This window comes from Taeniopygia guttata, chromosome 3, assembly GCF_048771995.1.
Source record: "Taeniopygia guttata chromosome 3, bTaeGut7.mat, whole genome shotgun sequence".
Classification (NCBI taxonomy): Eukaryota; Metazoa; Chordata; class Aves; order Passeriformes; family Estrildidae; genus Taeniopygia; species Taeniopygia guttata.
In genome coordinates, this window is record NC_133027.1 from 32063516 (window position 1) to 32082548 (window position 19033).

Here is a 19033-nt window from a genome sequence, read left to right on the forward strand (position 1 = left end):
AATGTAGCATGTCAAAACAGTAATTCATTTAAATATCACACAACACAAGATTAAATCCATTAATGGAAACATTGTGCTTTCCCAACAGAATGGATTCATGGGAAAAAAAAAAATTTTTTGTGAAATCTCACTGTCTGTGTGCAAGTTGGCAGTGCATTGACTCCTGACCCTTCAGGATCTCATAAAATGTATTTATTTTGGATATTATGATTGTAAAGGCAGACATTTACTTACAGCTTTTTGGCCCTGGTGTTAACAAAGTTTCCAAGCTTGTCTCTCCATTGTAGGTATATCCCATTGTGTGTATATCCCATGCATGACCTAAGATACTTACTCTGAAAGAGGGAAGAGAGGACAGGTTAGGGTATTATGAAAGATACTCTAGAGAAAGGAGTCAAAGAAGCAATCTTCCTTAGGAGGCCTGCTGAAAGAAACACCTCTCTGCTGTCTGGAACCACTCTGACTGGTCTTGACACATCACTAAAATAATTGGCATGGCCCATGCCTTTGTGGAAGGAAGGAGAATGCCACTAAAATGTAGAACTAGCAACAAGGGGAGGGTGGACAGGCTCAGACAAGGGTGAGTATGGGCAAAGTCGATAGGTGAACAAGAACTCCTTGATCTGATGAGATATAGAGAGGGAATGAGGAAAAAAACTCAGAATTATCTGTTACTCATTACTGGGAAGAGTGAACTGTTTTTTCCACTTGGTGTATTTTTGCTGGACTTAGGCAGAGGACTGAATGTTATTTAGTGTGATGGTACTGAAATAGGTACATGATGAAATGTACACATATTTCTCCATTACCATTTGAATGGATGTTGAGTACTCTAAAAGGGACAGAAAATATTGGAGATGTTTTCATTGAATCACACGCTCAGTCAAGCTCATTTATGCTGCTAGTTGAAGAAGAAAAAGGATAGGCATTCATTAGGGGATTATAAATGTGCCATATTTTTAGGAGTGAAATGCAATTGATGGTATCAGCTACTGTTTGAAGCATCACTCTCATGCAGAAAACTAGCTTTTAATTTTCTCTCCTTGGGCCTCTCACCAGAACTGGTTGCACTATACACAAGACTGGACCAGTTCTGCCTTTATCTTTGGCAGTTGCCTTTTAAAAGATAAGAAATGCAGTTGCACATTTTGTTAATTCAATGTGAGTTTCTGTATAATAGCCTTCTGTCCCTAAAGTGAGTGTATATACAGAAGAAGGCTTTAATTAAACTCTGTGTTGTGAAAACATTTTCCTTCATTGTAATGAGAAATTGGGGAAAAGAAAGTTAGACCGTAACAGCAATAGCTTATTCCATGAAAATACTAGCTGATTGACCTGTTCAGTACGTGGTTTCAGAACATCCTGCCTTGGCAGTAAATTCCCATTCATTAGCTTTTTCTGGCAAAAGTTAAAACAGTTTTGTTTCTATAGTGACAGATTGTTGAGGCACTATTTTTTGTGTGCCTTCAGCTGGCAGGCTTTCTAGATTGGTTTTATCCTTGATACTGCCTTCTCCTGTGGAGCAGTTGTGCATGATAAATCCTCAAAGTTGCTCCATGGCTGTCCTGAGTACCTCTACAGAATTGGCTCTGCACTCATACAGCATGCTATATTCAGCCATGTTGGGCAGGGCAGTGGCAATTGTGCGTAGAGATTGAAAGAAGGAGCGTAATTTTTATATCAAAAAGTGAAAGACATGGCAGCAAAAGCAAAAATCAGAAATTAAAGATGATTCCCTCAGTCATCCAGATAAACACATAGCATGATGGGGGAGGTTCTTCTTTATTTTTAGTAGAAAAATAAGTAGAAAGTGGTTAAAATAACTCCCCTTGGAAGACCCAGCATGCATTTTTTTTGGCTTAAAAAAAAAGGGAATGAAAAATTGCTTCTGGAAAATTACAGTCCTTCTACAATGGTTTAAGGTAGCAAATGGAAAATTGTCAGTCCAAATTTAAAGGTGTGAGAGGGGCTTGTCCAAGTTATAGGTTAGCAAGTCAATTATAGGCTAGCAGGTCTGTGCAAACGTGTTTTCTCATGTGAATGCTCCTCTGGCATTATGGTGTTAGCAACTTAGTGTTTAAACCACACTGATTTGCTTTACGTGTCACCTGATGTCTGTACTTGCAACCCCACAGCTCAATGTTATGTACAACACAAAGCACACAGATCAGAGGCTCAGATCTGTCCAAAATCAAGAAGCCTTTGACTTGAATGTTGATGTAAAAGATGATAAAGATGATAAAAACCACTTGACTTTGAATGTGTGCACAAGGTAGGTAAATCAGTTGGAGTTTCTCATACATGTCTTCGTATATACCAACTTTAGATTGCTTTAAATAAACTAAATTATCCATTTGTTTGTATGAATTTACTAATGTCTGGGATGTAAATGTATACCTGAAGAAAATAAAAATTACTTTGCAAAAATGATAGTAGTGAATCTAAGAATCAATTTATAAATCCATTTTTTTCTGGCCAGGTTATTTTTTTTTTACTATTATGCATAAAGATCTAGGTTCTCTAAATGTTAGAGGAATGTGGAAGAGTTTGTGTGAAATACAAGAAAAAAACCCAATGGTTTCTTTGGTGCAAGTGCTTTTGCTATAGGGTTGGGTGTGGACAGACTTGAAAATTGAATCAGAATCTCTGCATTCTAACTTGAGTAGCAAACTTGACAAGGACTTATTACTCTTACGTTTCATGAAAAGAATCCTTTGCTTTTGATACAGAAATAGATACTTTTTTTGTAAAGAGAGAAGGAAATTATGAGGTGCTAAAAACACCATGAAGTAATCATTCTTTTTTTTTATCTCTGTAATTAACTTCACCCAGAACAATTTTGGCAGGAGTCAAAATCCATATTTACATAATTATGAATTCACATTACCTTATTGTGCAACTATCTTTGTGGTCTTTCGTTCACCAGTAGCTAAGAGCTTGGTAATAGAATACAATATTCTAGATTTGAAAGAGGTGGAAAGTTTTCCACCCAGGCCAATTATTTTCTTTTTGCTGAATAAGGGGGAGAGGGCAGGAGGATATGGGAGAACATGTGCATCTGGGGTGATGTTTCTTGTTCAGTAATCAGCTACTAAAAACTGAGCTGAGACTACTCAAGTATCATCTCAGGGACCACAGGACAGCCACCTGGTGTTACCTGGATAGAATTTGCATCATGTGAGAATAGGTGACTTTGAACTGCATATTCCCAGGTTAGCCAGTCTGTCACATTATTTCTTTGACTGTTTTGGGCCTGCTTTTTTTGCTTGCTGTGGAGGTGTTCATGCACGTATTTAAAAGGTATATTTGAAGGTGCTTGTTTTCTGGCAATTTCTTCAGTATGCATTTCCTATTGTAGTTAAAGACCACTGCATATTTCATACGAAACCCTATAGGACATTTTATCTATCTCTCTTTTGCTCTCTCTCTCTCTCTCTCTCTCTCTCTCTCTCTCTATATATATATATATATATATATATGTGTATGTCTGTATGTATATGTATGTATATATGGGTTTATGGTTTTTGTGTTCTGTCTTTTATTATCCACAGTAATATTGTTGTTGCAATGTTGATTGCATTTGTTGTATTTAATGATTTCGCCTGTTTGTGAATATTTCCTCTAGGAACACTGTTTTCTTCTTGTGACCTTATACATATTAGATAGGTAACACCTTGTTACATTCCTTGTAAATGCAAGATTTGCAAAGTACCGCCTGATCCACCATGATCACTCTTACATACCTTTCATCCACACCCTCTTTTTGCTATTTATTTAAACTTTGTACACCATATGCCTAGAACTATTCTTATGCTCTGCCTACCACAGGGAACTGTGACTGGAGATGGAACCTCTAGGTGACACCATGATACAAATGATCAGCTATAGAGAATAGGATTTCAGTACAGAGGATTGATTTAATTTTGGAATTAGCCAGCAGGCATAAAGCCAGAACTCCGTTTTTATATGTTTCTAGTATCCAGTTCAGTGACACAGATGGTGGGCAGACACTAGAACACATGAGGGCTCTTGAAACAGAAGGGGCTTGTTCTCTTTTAAACCCTTATATGAAGTGTCAACAGCATTTTAAAGTCTGCACAAACTCCTGACATGTAAAGGGTTTACATGCTGGGTTTGGGGTGTCTTTTCCGGGCAATCTGACTCTCTAGCTAAGACCTTTCTCTTAAAATACAGAGAAGTGCTCCATCTCTCTGGAAAGCCTCTAGGGTGGTGATGCTTTAATTAATACAAAGTGTTCAAAGAAGAGGAGGAAATCTAGTGACATTGAAAAGCAGCCTCAAGAGATTACTTGGAACATTTAGTTAGTTCTAACATCAGTTCCATCATCTCTTATTGTGGGAAGTGGTACTTTGACTGGTACTTTGGGTAAGTCTGTTTAAATTGCTTAGGCTATGGCTTCATCTCTGCTGAGCTTGAGAGACTAGTCGTCTTCCTCTTCTTTTCCCTATAAAATGTATATAATATATACCTTATCTATATTCCTAAATTAGTTTAAAGTTGGCCTACTCATGATCTTTATAACATGATGTAGCTTTCTAGTAGAGAAACCAATTCAGAAAGGCTGTTGAAATCTCAATGAGTGGGTATGTATAGTTTGGCTGTGGGTGTGCATCTAGCTGTGGATATACATAGGTACTGAAGGCTTCAATGTCACAATCTTTTCTTTAATCTGGAGAATATCCACCTTCTCTCATCCAGCTTGATAGGGGTTGGCTGGGGTCTTCTTAACTGGTATTATTTATGACACTAGAGCAGATGATGTCTCATTCAAATTGAAGTGGTTCTTGGTTGGAGGAGCTAATGTGCTCTCTGAGAGGCAAATACCCAGGATTTCTGGGTTTTTCTACATCTTACTGCCCACATACCTTTTCCAGACATGGGAAACTGATCACTGATGGTTCAATTTACTTTCTCATTTCTGCTTTCTGCCTACACTAGCTTGGTTTTGTTTTCTCTTCTCTGTATCATCTGTGAGAGGGTCTCACCCTGATCTCATATTGCTGATGAGCTGAAACATAAAGTTCAACTGAAAATAGTATCAGTTTTCTTCAGGTACAAGTTTCAAGTCTGTATTTCTCTTACTGGTCATTCTTGCATTATGATTTTTTTTCCCCTTTTTTTTTAAGAGACCATGGAGTACAAGTGATGGTGCCACAACCCACCTCCAAGGCTGCTGCTCTTCCTTTTTTGAGAGCCAGATCCTCATAAATTCTAGGGATATATCTAATTCATTCCTTGACAGTACCAAAATAGGTTGGTTCTCTGTTGGTGTTTTAGCAGCACCCCAGGCTAGCTAGACAGCTTGGGTATTTTACTGTCCTCTTATTGGTAATTATGCAGAAATAATTACATCCAGTTCCAATTCAATTATTTGTTTTCAATAGCAGCTACTTTGGCACAGCACATCATCGAACAGATGGTTTCACTTCTTTTTAATCTTGTGAGCCAGCTGAAGTCAGCGGTTGTGCTGTATTTCTTTCAAAGTTGTATCTGCCTTGAATCAGCCAGGCTTAACAGCAGTGCTTTGAAAGCAACTCTTCCCTTTTATTTTTTTTTTTAACTACCCATCTCTACAAAGAAATAGTTTAATTACTTTCAATACTGCCAGGCTTTCAAAATGAGGATTGGAGACACTTCTGTTTTAGTGGGACAATAACCATTTAGCTTCCATGCTAAGGCCAGGGAAACTCTTCTGCTCTGTCCTTTATTTAAAGCAGTAGAATCTTTTGCAGGTCATTTAGGTGACACTTGTAGCACAGAGCACCATAAATATATTTTGATACATCTGTTATGCACCGTAGTGCAAGGCTTGCTCAGTACAGCAGACTTTTACTCCAGCATCTGTTTTTCACATTGGAAGAAGATATAATAATAAAAAAGAAGATATAATAATAAAAAATAAGGGACTCAACTTATTAAATATTCTTCCAAATGTAGGTTAACAACATAGCTATGCATCCTAACACTGAAAATTTGTGAAATAATTTGATGATGACGTTGTTAATGGTGCCATCAGTCTCTGTGAAGGAAATATGAAAAGGTCTGGGAGACTTCTTTGGTGTATACACCTGTATCTTGGCCTCCAAAATGAATAAAAGCAAAACAATGCATCCATAAGAGGAAATACATATATTTCAGTACAAGAATTCTTGCATCAGTTTCTTAATTGCATCTTTTGAAACATGTTTAATTGCAATACTTTCTGCATATTTGTAATATAAATCTGTACTAATAGATGCTGATGGGAAGTTCCTCATGGTGTCAGTGTAGTCTCACATGATTTATGCATTGCAGTTTTCTCAGTGCTAAACCAGCTTTTGCATATTTGGCTAAAATTAGCTAGAAAAATAATTGAGAAATTAATTATTAGCTCGTTATCATTAGACATTTTCTTGTCAGGATTTTGTTCCATTTATTTCCTAAGTATTCTTAAGCTTTATTACTTCATTAGTTGGGACTTAAAGATCAAATGTTTTATTTGGAGAGTGGGCTACTGTATTTCTACTAAAAGTTTCTTTGTCTCTGTGTTTTGAAAAGGTACTTTGGTTCTGGCACAGCTCCCAGTAGTGGCATGGTCCTCATGGAGGTTGGCTTACTCAGTGGTTTCTCTGTGTCACCAGATTTTGTTCCATTAGACAATAGAGTTAAGAAGACGGAAAAGGAAAATGGAAAAGTCAATCTATACTTCGATTCTGTAAGTTGGAAGTAACAAAGAAATGTGTTTGTGGTGATTTTAATCTTCACTCTGACATTGTTAGCTTAAATTTGGAAAGATATTAGGGTTGTATTCTTAGGGGATATCAACATCTGTTATTTACATGGAATTAATAGTTCTTCTGTTTTTTAGTGAGACTGATTGGTGCAACTCAATTGCATTTTTAAGGGATTTCCAAATTAGGCCTCTTAAAAATAACACATAAGAAGGCAGATGTTTCATGAAGTCTGTAATTTGACCAAATGGCTGCAAATGAGATAAGCATCTTAATATGTATCCTGACTCTTAAGCCTTTAGAAATGGACCACCACTGAGCTAGAAGTCCTTAGCTCCTCCATGAAGCCACCGTCCCCAAGGTTCTCAAAATATTTCTCTTCTGTTTTCCTAGCTAAATGAAACACGGGTTTGTGTGGATATTCCAGCTGTGAGAGACTTTAAGGTGGCAAATATCCAAGATGCTTCAGTGACTGTAGTGGATTACTATGAACCTAGTAAGTGTCGATCATTTCAGATGGTACTTAATTATTCAGAAATTTAAAAGAAAGTTTCTTCTTGTAGTAATAGGAGAAATTTTAGTGAAGGAAAAGCTGGATTGAACTGTAGTCTTTTTGGACATTTACATGCTCAATTTGCAAGTACTACTAACAAGTAGTAGTGTTTTCACATATCTGTTGTCCTACTGGGTTGATTCCTCAACTGTTGCAAATTGTCTGGCCCAGTATGTTCCCCAGACTATCAAAATGGAGCAGGAGCTTCGCTGTGATTCACTTACCAAGTTAATAATTACCTCTCGAGTAGCTTTGCCATCTGTTTCTTACTTAAAGTAAGAGTCCTTCATGGGAGAAAATGCCAATGTTTTGACTTCTGTTTTTACCTAAAAAAGGTGTATATTGAAAAAAGAGTTTCAAGGGGTTTTTTTGAGGGGGAGGGGACTTTAGATTCTTTTGCTTGTTTGTGATTTTTTGGGGCTTTTTGTTTGTTGTTTTTGTGTATGAGTGTATTATATGTATTATGTAGTATGTGTTATGTAGAGTGTATTTTAGAGACGGGAAAAAATGTACAAAGCTCTTTGGCAAGATTAAAAGCAAGAAAAAATTACAGGCTGCTGGAGAAGATACTGGGTTTTCATTACATGAACCACCTGGCACTTTACTAAGGATTTGGGCTTGGTTTGAGATAAGGCATAAAAAAGTTGTGTAGGCAGTTTTTTCATGCTTTTTTTAGCTCAATACAAAAGACAACCAAATATTATGGGTGCTACTTCAGCTAGATGAAGATTGCATTTATTCTATATAGGCTGAAATTATTGCTCATTCACAGAATTTTAAAGTAAAATAGGAAATTAATGGTTATAAGTACACTGCCCATTAATTAGAGCATGTTTTAAGGGCTAGTGGCTTAAAAAAATTACAGGAAGTTTTTATTTGAGAGAAACACATAAGACAGAATCCATGGCTGGAATGAATTTCCAGTTCCTGGAAAGAAGAGCTCAGGATCTAATCTTTCATAAGAATGCTATTAGATAGTCTAATAAATATGTTCATTTTAAAGTCACAAATAAATATTTTTATTATATTTAGATAAATTTAGTTCATAAATTCTCAGTTAGCAAAATAATATTAAGGAACTAAAATTTATATGATGTAATCAGTGCTGTAATTTCTTTAATTTCAAGATAATGTTTGTAGAAATAATATTTTACAGGACACCATTCCTGTCAATATATAGCACAGATATATTATTGATCAACATAAATAAATAAATAAATAAATAAATAAAGATGTCCCATGCTGAGTTCTCCTGGGAGAATTCCTTTCTTTCTAATACAGGAATGTGACTTTATTTTAATTTAATATTTTCCATCACTCTTGTAGTTGGTGACCCAAGCTGCAGGGATATATTTTATATGATGACAGATTCATGTCATATTGCGAGCTAGGAAATGCTCTGGCATTTATTGATAACTGTGATTTTGTTGTGGCAGACAGTACAATTGACATATGTGTAAGAGCTGTCTTGGATGCCAATACAGCAGTATTCTCTTACCTGACATTTTATGACTAGCTGGGTGTCACTGTTTGGTAAACATTTTGGCTCATAACATTTTAAATACCCTGAGGTATGTAATGAAAATTAATATAATTTCAGTTGAAAAATGCTACTACTCAAAAAAAAGAAGTTGCAAGGTCTCTAGTTGGAAGGAAAAAAAAAGAAAAAAAAAAAAACAATATGAGGAAGAAACTTTGCAAAAGCTTGTTCCATGAGCAATTACCAAGCATTGATGTTTCTGAGTATTATTTTTCACATTTCTAGTCTGGCTCCATAGCAACTCTTCAGGGAATGGTGAGTAAAATACAAGAGTAGGACCTAGGTGAGGTAAGCAGTCCCAGATTCAGGAAGCTGGAGCTCCCATACATGATAATGAGAGAAAACATCAGTTAGGAGAGACCTGGCTCTTAAATGCTATAGTCAGCAACTTGCCAAGTAAAGCATCTGAGTTCCTTTGTTGTGTAGGTAGGGGCAATATTCTTTTCAAAATATTTATCCAAGGTTTTTGAATAGATTGTGTTTAACCATTGAGATTGAGTCTATGAAAGTGTGCCTTTCACCAAGCGTTGGCCTGAATACATTGAGGTGTTCTGGGTGAAGAAAAATTAGTAATGGCTGGGCTTAAATACCTGGGAAGTGTTTTGCAGTGTATGATGAGATCTGTGTCAGAGTTTAGTGCGTCCTTTAAAAAATATTTATTTTTGAGGCTAGGTTCTTGGTTAATTTTCAGAAGTTAATTAACTAATGTTAACTAACCTTTCTGAACAGGGAGAAGAGCAGTGAGAAGCTATAATTCAGAAGTAATGCAAAGTATAACCTCTTGTGACTTCTGTGAAAGTGATTGCAACCTTTGCCAGAGAGATGGTTCTGCAGCCTTGCTTCAGCACTCTTCATTGGCCTCCTTGTTCTGTGTACTCTTTGTCCTTCATGTAAACGTGCTGTGCAGTTGGGTGCTGTAAAAGGAAACAGATTATGTTTCACATCTAAGTTTCCATAAATTATCCAAAGAAAATTTTATGTTCAGATACCAGCCCGTCTTTAGTGATTACCATGACCAAACTCCTGCTGTGTTCAGGGAGAACTGGGCTGGCCCATATGGTAAATTTCTGGCTGTGCCAGAAAACTTCTACAAGTGTCTGCTGGAAAAGCTTTCCAAGTTAGTTTCATACTGAATTTATTATCTGAATAAGCACAGAGTTACTGAGAAAACAGTGTGATAAAAAGTAAACTTAGCTCCATAATCCCACTTTGTTTTTACCCCAGCTTCCAACCGTGCTTGTGTTTTAGGGATGCGTGTTAGTTTACGGTGCTTTTCCAAAACACTATCTGCTTCTCCATTAGGGTGTTGATAAGCAATGATAGGAGCTTGCTATCAGAGCTCACTTTGTTCTGTTCTGAAGATGTGACACTCAACATTAATACTGAATTTCTCTGTGTGCTCTCATGGGGAATAATATGAAAAAAGAAGGAGCTGGCTTCAGAGCAGATCCAAGAGCCAGAAAGTACTGCATTTACAAACTGCTGAATGCTCCAGAAAATTGTCAGTCTTTGTTTTATTTTTGTAATCATTATAGAGCAGGTATGTGGATTTTTTTTGGTCAATTCATAAGCTAATAATGCTTGAAAATAATGCCTCAGGATGTTCTCATGCATTTTACTCTGAAAGGTTTTTTTACTGTAAATGTGTCAAAGATAAAGTCTGTTTATCAGAGTTCATTTTTCCAGGGTTATTCAGAAACAAATGCAGTTCTCTTTCCATGTGAGAATGCTGGTGTCAGCTGGCATGCATTTATGGCCAGATGAAGGAAGTATGCTTTGAACCTGTTCTGGTTTTTTTGATGTCTCCTAGAAATATCACTCTGGGGCCTCATTTATGTCTTGTGCTTTCAGCGTCTCCTTGTCAAAAGTTCAGGTCGCATACCCTAAACAGTTGTTTACTGCTCTCAGTGCCATGTGAGTTGGTGGCCCTGGATGCCATCTGTGCCCCTGTTGCTGGTGGTGGGAGAAGCTTTTAGGAGGCATGGGTTGCATATGCATTCAGTCTAGCCAGACAATTCACCTGCTTGCTTAACTTTAACCACATCCATGCATGCTCAAGTGCTCTGCTCAAGTAGAATGAGGACAGGAATGGTAAAAAGTAGCAGGCACTTTTACACCAAAACTGCTCTTTGCACATGGGGAGAATTACAGATCTCTGTGAGAGTGGAAATGTGTGATCCTGGGAGCTCGTTGCTCCTGAGTGAGTGTATGAATGCTTTCCTTGTCTGGCAGCCAATCTGTCCTTGTACGCTACCTGTAATATCTAACGCTTATTTCTTTTTGATAAGGCAACCAAGCTGTTACAGTTACTGAAATGAAGTTAATAGCAGTCATACTAAGAGATGTGGAAGTTATAATTTCTATTGATCCCCTTTCTTTCATACCTTTTTTAGACGGAGTGTGTTTTTGTGCACATGTAATAATATGGCAGTCACTTTCCTTGAGCAATTCCATTTTTGCTACTGCTTAAAATATATATTTTTGTATTTGTGCTCATCTATAATGTTGTTCACAAAGGAAATTTTGCATATTAGTATGGGAAGAGGCCTGAACTTCCTAGGCTGGGGGTGCTTTCTAATACCAATGTATAGATTTTAACTGCGGAACTAGTTTAGATAGGGTTACTTGTTTTACTTCACCAGTTTTTGGAATTTACAATGTTTTTCACAAATCTGGGGTTCTGTCCTGTTTCTTAGGCAGAGCTTAGCCTGGTTCTTCATGGTCATTCATGCTTTTCACTTGTCCTTGGTGTGTTATGGATTTAGCCTTTTGAGTAGTTAGTGGCTGAGCAGAGCGTGTGTGCTACTCTACCCACATGAAGTAATGTATTTATTGAAGCCAAACACACTGCTTAATCAGTAGGATGCAGGATCCCACCCTTAGGCCGTTCACTTGGTTACATGGATCCAAAACTAAGAGAATTGAAGATACAGACTTAAACACATCTCTGCATCTCAAATCCTTTATTCATTTATTGGATCCTAAATCAAACGGTGCCAAGTATAAGATCTGGAAAAAATTCTCATCTAAACTGGGATGTGTTTTGAATTTCTTGTGACCTTTGAAAGTTTGGTCTTCTCTTGTCTTTGAGAACAACAGACTTGACATGTCATTTATCTCCCTTTGATATAATTTCAAAAACCCAAAGCTCACGTACTTCCAGGTTTTACTATATGCAGGGCTTCTAATAGGGACATTGGTACCTGATAAATGATAGGATAAAGGGTCTTATTTTCTAGACATGATGTACTGAAGATAAATTGCTCTTTTGCAGTAGATAGTAGGAATAAATTAGTTCTGTTTTGCATGCAGTCCTGAAAATCTTCCTGAAAATCCTCCAAGAAAAACAGATTTAAACTGCTTAGTTGAGTTTTGGACAGTGCAGCTTTTACTAGTATTCCCTTACATTTGTTTTTGAGACAAACAACACATGTTTCTAAATGACTTTTGGCTGCATTGCACACTATATTAAGAATCATCAGTCATAATGTACCATGTCAGGGAAATTGTTGGAGTCAGTGAATAAACATCCTCTTTTATTTGACTTTATTCTATACAGAAGGCATTTTATTGCAGGCATCCAAATCTGCATCTGTGTCAAGCTATTTTAAAGAAACAGCGTACATTGTATGACTTTAAACAAATGTTTACATTAGGTGGCCTTTAACATTCCTGCATCAGTGCCTTCAGTCACTTTGCAGTAGTGGCTGGTGCTTTGAATGAATTGCAGAGGATAAAATTTGTACTGTGTTGGCAGTGAATGGAATATTATTTGGCATTGTGACTTTGTCTTCCTCATCATTGTGTGGGAACCTTTACACAAATGTTAAGCATATATATTATATACCATTGCTCTATAACACCCATTTTGGATGTCAGGGGGGCTGTGCTCCCACTGAAGTTAATAGGAAATCTTGTACAAAAAGTCTTTTGGAACTCTTCAGCCATAAGGTCTACAAGGAGTTTTAAGGAGTGATGGTAAAAACAGTCATGAAAAGGTCTTTTGTGATGGAGTCTTCATGTTGTATTGTTTGAACATTTCTGCTATTCATTGAAATCTGAGTGTGCATTGCTATTTCCCATGCCCTTTTCAGCCACAGGGTGTCAATGGACATGGTCTGTCTAGGGCCCTCAATATGCTATTGAAATTATTTATTTATTTAATTTTGGATTGAATCTAAACCAAAACTATAATGTATTTTAAAAGTGTTCCCCCTGAAATTCTGCCTCTGCTATTATCCATGATCTTAGCTGAGGGTTTCTCTACAGGTTTCAATGTGGGTATCATTTAGAGATCTTGTATACTAAATGCTGTAGTACAGAACAGGGAATGAGTGCTGCTTAATAGGTTTAGAGCACTTCAGAATCTGCATGCTGGACCAGTTTAGTTCCCAGCATGGCACCACCATAGAATTGTTAATGTTGGAAAAGACTTTTAAAATCATTAGCTCCAACCATTAAACCAGCTTTGCCAAGTGTGCCACTAAACTGTGTCTCCAAGTGCCACATCTACACTCTTTCTAAATACCCCAAGGGATGGTGACACCACTTCGTCCATTGTCAGCCTGTTCTGATGCTTAACAGTGAAGAAATTTTTCCTAATATCCAATCTAGGCCTCCTCTGGCCCAACCTGTATCAAGCACAAGCAGTGCATGTATTCCCAGTTAGCTTCCATACCACATGCTCCTGTACACTTCAGGAGCAGGAGCTTGTGGCTTGTGCACATCAATGGCACAGGATAAAAGGGGGAGGTGGCCAGATGGGTGCAGGAGAAACATGAGAGCCAGATCCAGCGTTCATAGAATCATAGAATGTGAAGGGCTGGACTGGACCTTAAGATCCTCTTGTCCCAACTCCTCTGGCATGTGCAGGGACACCTCCCACTAGACCAGATTTCTCAAGGCTTTACCCAGCTGGCTTTGAGCACTGCCAGGGTTGGGGCATCCACAACCCCTCCGGGCAGCCCGTTCCAGTGTCTCACTACCCTCACAGTAAAAAATTCCCTAATACCTAACCTGAGTTTCCCTTCTTTCAGTTGGAGCTCATTACTCCTTGTCCTGTTAGTACAGCTCCTGACAGAGTCCCTCTCTGGCTTCCCTGCAGGCTCCCTCCAGACACTGGAAGGTTGCTGTGAGATCTCCACACAACCTTCTCTACTCCAGGTGAACAGTCCAAATTTTCCCAGCCTGTCTTCACAATGGAAGTGCTCCAATCCTCTTATCATTTTCATGTCCTTTCTCTGAACTTTCTCCAACACTTCCATGTCCTTCTTATATTACAGGCCTCTCTTTTGTCTTGGCAGTCACTGCTGACAGTCAATGCAAAACTTGGTTTTCTTCAGTTTTCAAAATATTATCCTAGCAATATTTCTCTGAATGTGTTGTTCAAGTTGGTAAGAATATTGACAATATTTGATTTTAGCTGAATCCTGCAGAAAGCAGATGCATACACATAGCTGTTATAAGCTGCACTGTTCTGCAGTGTGCAGTGTATGTGCATAAATACAAGATCTATCAGTGCCTAAACCAACAATGCAGTGTAGTGTTTTATTTTTAAGAACGAATATAGTAGAAAGAAACTAGTGCCTAATGGCATAATTTTTCCATCTGAAAGGCTAAGAAAGAAGATTCAATTTTAATTCTAATGACTAATAAAATTTTTGTTATAACATTTCTTCTACCATAAGTTCTTATGCTGTGAACTATGATCTGAAGATTTTGAAATTAGATGCTTAATTTATCTATAAAATATAACAGCGGTTGTTTTCTTTTCCCCATATCAAAATATTTCACTTCCATATTGTTTCTTATTAATTTTCATGTATTTCTGTGTGCCAAAGGGAAATGCCATTGCTCTGTTGCTATTCTAGGTAATGCAATAAAGGCTGATAGTGTGCTGTATTAGATTAATCTAACGATTATTTTTCCTATAGATAGCTTGTTTTCAGATAGGTGTGAGCATTAATTCCTTATGTGCTTCATTAAAGTCACCAGTACTCCAGTTTAAGATTTCTCTTTAAATTAAAATAATTTGTTGTATTTCCTAGTAGCTACACAAAAACTTCATCAGCACTGCTTATATCTTATAATGTTATATTATGAACTGGGTTTTTTGTTGTGGTTTTCAGTTTTGTTGGTTGTATGGGATAGTAAATACAAAGAAGAAAATAAAAATATGCTGGTTCAGTGGAAGTATATAAGCAGGTTATAATGTCCTGTGACTGGCACATCTCTTCTTTTTCCATATCAGGCCTTAAACACTTTGAACTAAAATTCTTGACTGCCTTTGAAACATAGTCAGATACCCAATTTGATCTAAGTTAGGAACATCATTCACATTTCCACTTTTGATCAAATCAGAAATCATAGAAAAAGAATGCTTTTATGAGCTGTTTTGAGCAAACAGAGGTGAACTAACATGCTAACTATGCAAATACCTTCCGTCTTTTTAAGTAATAAAGCAAATGTTAAGGAACTAGACTGTTTCAAAAGACTTTGGAAGATTGTAATTTGTTTATTTTTCTTCAAATAAAGTTTGCAATAGCTATTTTTAAATGCTATTAAAGATGACTTTTAATAATATATGTCTAATGTTTGCTTGTTTAACAATACAACTACTTGTAGTAGATCACCATTTCTGTGCACTGCTGACCATTACCCATCCTCAGCATTTTTTAGAGGGTTCCTCATCTGTGTTTTAAAGTTCAGAATTTTAATAATATAAATAAAATAAAATTTTTAAAAAGTATTACAACAGTGGCTTCCCTGGTTAGGCTGTAAACAGTCACCTCAATTTAAAAGTGTACCATTTTGTTCAACATGAAGTTATTGCAAAGTTTGCTGGTGTCAGTGAAAGAGGTAGCATAAATATGTGATGAGCTCAGTTCAGGTAAGCCCTTTGTGGTCATGGAGACCATCAGGAACTGTACTGTTGTGTGAAAAGGAGAAAATCATCCAGATACACATCTAATTGCTGAAGTGGAAGTAAAAGAGCACTAAGAAATTTTTATGTCAAAATATTTTATACAAACATCAGTGAATTGATGTGCAGATTTTTTTTTTTTTTTTTTTTTTTTTTGTGACAAAAAAATGGCTATTTTAACTGCCATTTTTCATGGTTTAGAAGTTTGGTCTCCGTGACACTATCTTTTCCTAATTTTCATCATGATTCTCTTGCTGTTCTTCCTGCCTGCCCTTGAATGAACTTCCCGGCCCATTTCAACTCTGAGGTCAGGGTCTGCTCAGCCTCACTTACCTCTTTTGCCCTGTCCACCTTGCCTAAAAGTTCAGTAGCCATTTCTGTGCTCATGTGTCACAAATCTACCCTTTCCTTCTGAGCCTTTATGACCTGTCAAGACTAAAATCTCTGTTCTCATGGAGAAGTAGCTATGAGCTCAAACCCAGAATGAATGAAAAACACTTGAGACTTGTCAGCACAGATTTATTAAGCTGAAATAATCTTTAACCAACCTAATAGCTTTCTGTGGTAAGAGGATTGGCTGTGCATGAGGATGAACAGTGGATAGATATTAAGGCTTTCTCTCATAATTTTTTTCTGTTTCAATATTGATAATAGTCTTAAATAAAGCAAATTTGGAACATTAGATATTCTGATGATAGACCAGTCTCTAGAAAAGTGACTTTGGAGCAAGCTACTAGGTAAAATGTAGAAGCAACCAGAGCTTAAATGTAAATATTTGTGCAGACATAAATACCATCCTTTCCTACACAAGGAGTGTCAGGCAGATGCATGTGCAGGTAGTGCATAAGTTGTGATTCATCTTTCTCCTGTCCCATGGACACCTTTAAAAGAGCCGTGAGCCCACGCTGAGGATGTGCTTGGTGGTGGTGCCGCAGAACCCTGCTCCTTGTGCTGTGCTAGCACACGCCTGTCCAGCCCTAGCTGGGTGTTCGTGTCTTGAAACCAGCCACGATCCTAGGCACGGCTACTTAGGTAAGTGAGGATTTTCCTATGTCTGAAGCAAAGAATGAGAAATCATATCCCTAATAAAGAGGAATAAAATGACATAAAAAAGAGCCTCTTGATCTGATTCTCAACAGCCACCTACCAAGGAGACTGTATGGATTTTCCTGGGGATTCTTCTGGCTCACACTGATGGAAAGAGAGGACTGAGCTAATGGATACTTTAGGTAAGTGGACAGACGTTTTGGTTTTTTTTTTTTTTTAGACAGGAATGCTCAGTTAAATTGCTGGATCAAGGGGCAAAGATAGCAATATGAACACATATGGAAATAATGTACTGAGAAAGCTCTGTGGTTTCATATGCAGAAAAAAGATAGAAGCCAACTCTAGCTCAGTGGGTAGCTAATTAAGCCAGAGATCTCTCTGTACATTGTATTCTAAGTTCAGTACAAGAGCATGTATCAGCAAGATGCCATGTGATTTTCCCCTTATAGTTCACACTTTGATTTCAGGAATGAACTATGCATCATCCTCATAGTGATTATTTAAAGATGATGTGGCTGTATGTTACATGAATATCAGTATGATAAATGTGTCTTGTGTGGATGATCATTGTCCTTGATTAGTTGTTCACTTGTAGTTTAGGTCTGTCATTTTTCTGTTCCTGATTTTAACTGAATCTTAGAATAATAAAAACACATATGTTTTACTGTTTTTGTGACAGTTGTAAGGAGTGATTTTGCCATTGCTGCATATTCTGCTTGCTCCACTTAAGATTGAATGCTAGTGCTTTCATGGTTCCTTTCTCAGCTCCATCCACCATTCTTCCAATACACAGAGACCAACCACAGTTTAAAAGACTTTTTATTACAGGATACAGGAGAAGCAAAAAAGAGGTGTGAATTCTTTGTGAGGAAGCACAGCATGTGGTCTCAAAGTGGTACCTCTCACTAAAGGAGTACAAGACTTCACCTTATACAGAAAACAAAGCCTGGTGTGATCAACACAGCTCTGCCTCAGCTGCTTCTCTGATTTCATTCTTTTTCCATTCATTCGTAGTGAATTTATTCTCCTGCTTTTGCAAGAAGTAGAGCTGGGATAATGCTGCACCAGGTCATATGCAGGAACTCGCTCTAACGCAATCCTAAACTTCAGGTCCCTCTAGATTAGCACATTTTACCTGGCAAACAGTGGGGCACATCTGGCTTGCAGGAGGTTTGAACATAGCCATTTTGCCATTTTCCTTGGAGGTGATTGAAAACAAGTTATGTGAACTGCGAGCAGAACTGGGCAGTGGCAGGCACGAGGTGACAAGGAGAGGAGCAGAACAAAGGCGGCTGCCTGGAGCAGGACCTGCCTAGCAGAGAGCATTTGTTTGCACAGTCTCACCCCAATGCCCAGGCACGAGAGTGCTGTCTCCCATCTGGGGAGGCAGCCAGCCTCTGTGTTTGGTCTCTGGCCAAAACATACCTTTGGCAATGGGATGTGAGTCTGTCTGAGAGACATGAGAAAGCTGGCTGTGTGGAAGAGGGAAAGAAGAATGGGAGAAGGAACAGAACTTTACTGTGGTTAATATTGGACTGTTAGTGCTACATTGATATATAGATCAGTATTCTGTGCTAGGAGCATCAAAACCGATTCTCCAAGGTGACATCTTGTTTCACAGGTCACAGAACATTCCTGTGTGTATTCAAGTTGTGTTTTCTTGGCCTGAACACAAACCTCTTGCTCCATGTCCTGTGCAGTGTGGATGGCTCTGTGAGGGATGTTCAGGAACATAACACACTGCTGTAAACAACCAGTGAGAGTCAACAATGACAGGCTGAGGTACAAATAAGCAAACAACAGAGTGTGAGGTATAAACAAGAGTATGCTTGGGAGACATATAGTGCCCTTCTAAGCTACTGGCCATGCTTTGTAGAAGTCTGTGACAGGAAACCAGTGCTCTGACTGTGGGGCTCCTGGGGGCAGAGAAGACTTGTCTAGGAAGCTCAGCCACCATGGGGAAGATTGAATGAATTAGGATCCCTTGAAGCTCTGGGAGGTAGTGGTGTGGTTAAGGTATTTCTCTCTCAGCTATGTCTAGCCATTTCAAAACCCCTTGATTCAGAAGAGTAATTATTCCACTGTGATAATAAGAGGTAAGATTAGAACCGGGTGAATAAATTGCTGAAAGAAAGTTTCAGTTTAAACAGCAGGGAGAACGTTTTTAATAGGAGAAACAAACTGTTGGGCAGACTGCTGTGGGGGACAGCCTGCTTCTTTCTTCTGAAAGAAGAGCGAGT

At 37.8% G+C, this 19033-nt stretch overlaps 1 protein-coding gene across 1 annotated transcript in view; it reads left to right on the forward strand.

Moving 5' to 3' along the window:
* CD109 (CD109 molecule) overlaps nucleotides 1–15404 on the forward strand; it is a 72847-nt gene extending 57443 nt beyond the window's left edge. Inside the window, exons 30-33 of the mRNA XM_030267458.4 lie at nucleotides 2136–2272; nucleotides 6559–6715; nucleotides 7125–7227; nucleotides 9554–15404. Coding sequence (XP_030123318.4) covers nucleotides 2136–2272; nucleotides 6559–6715; nucleotides 7125–7227; nucleotides 9554–9744 — 588 coding nt within the window. The 3' untranslated portion in view covers nucleotides 9745–15404. The remainder of the gene's footprint in view (nucleotides 1–2135; nucleotides 2273–6558; nucleotides 6716–7124; nucleotides 7228–9553) is intronic.
* Nucleotides 15405–19033: the final 3629 nt, after the last annotated feature.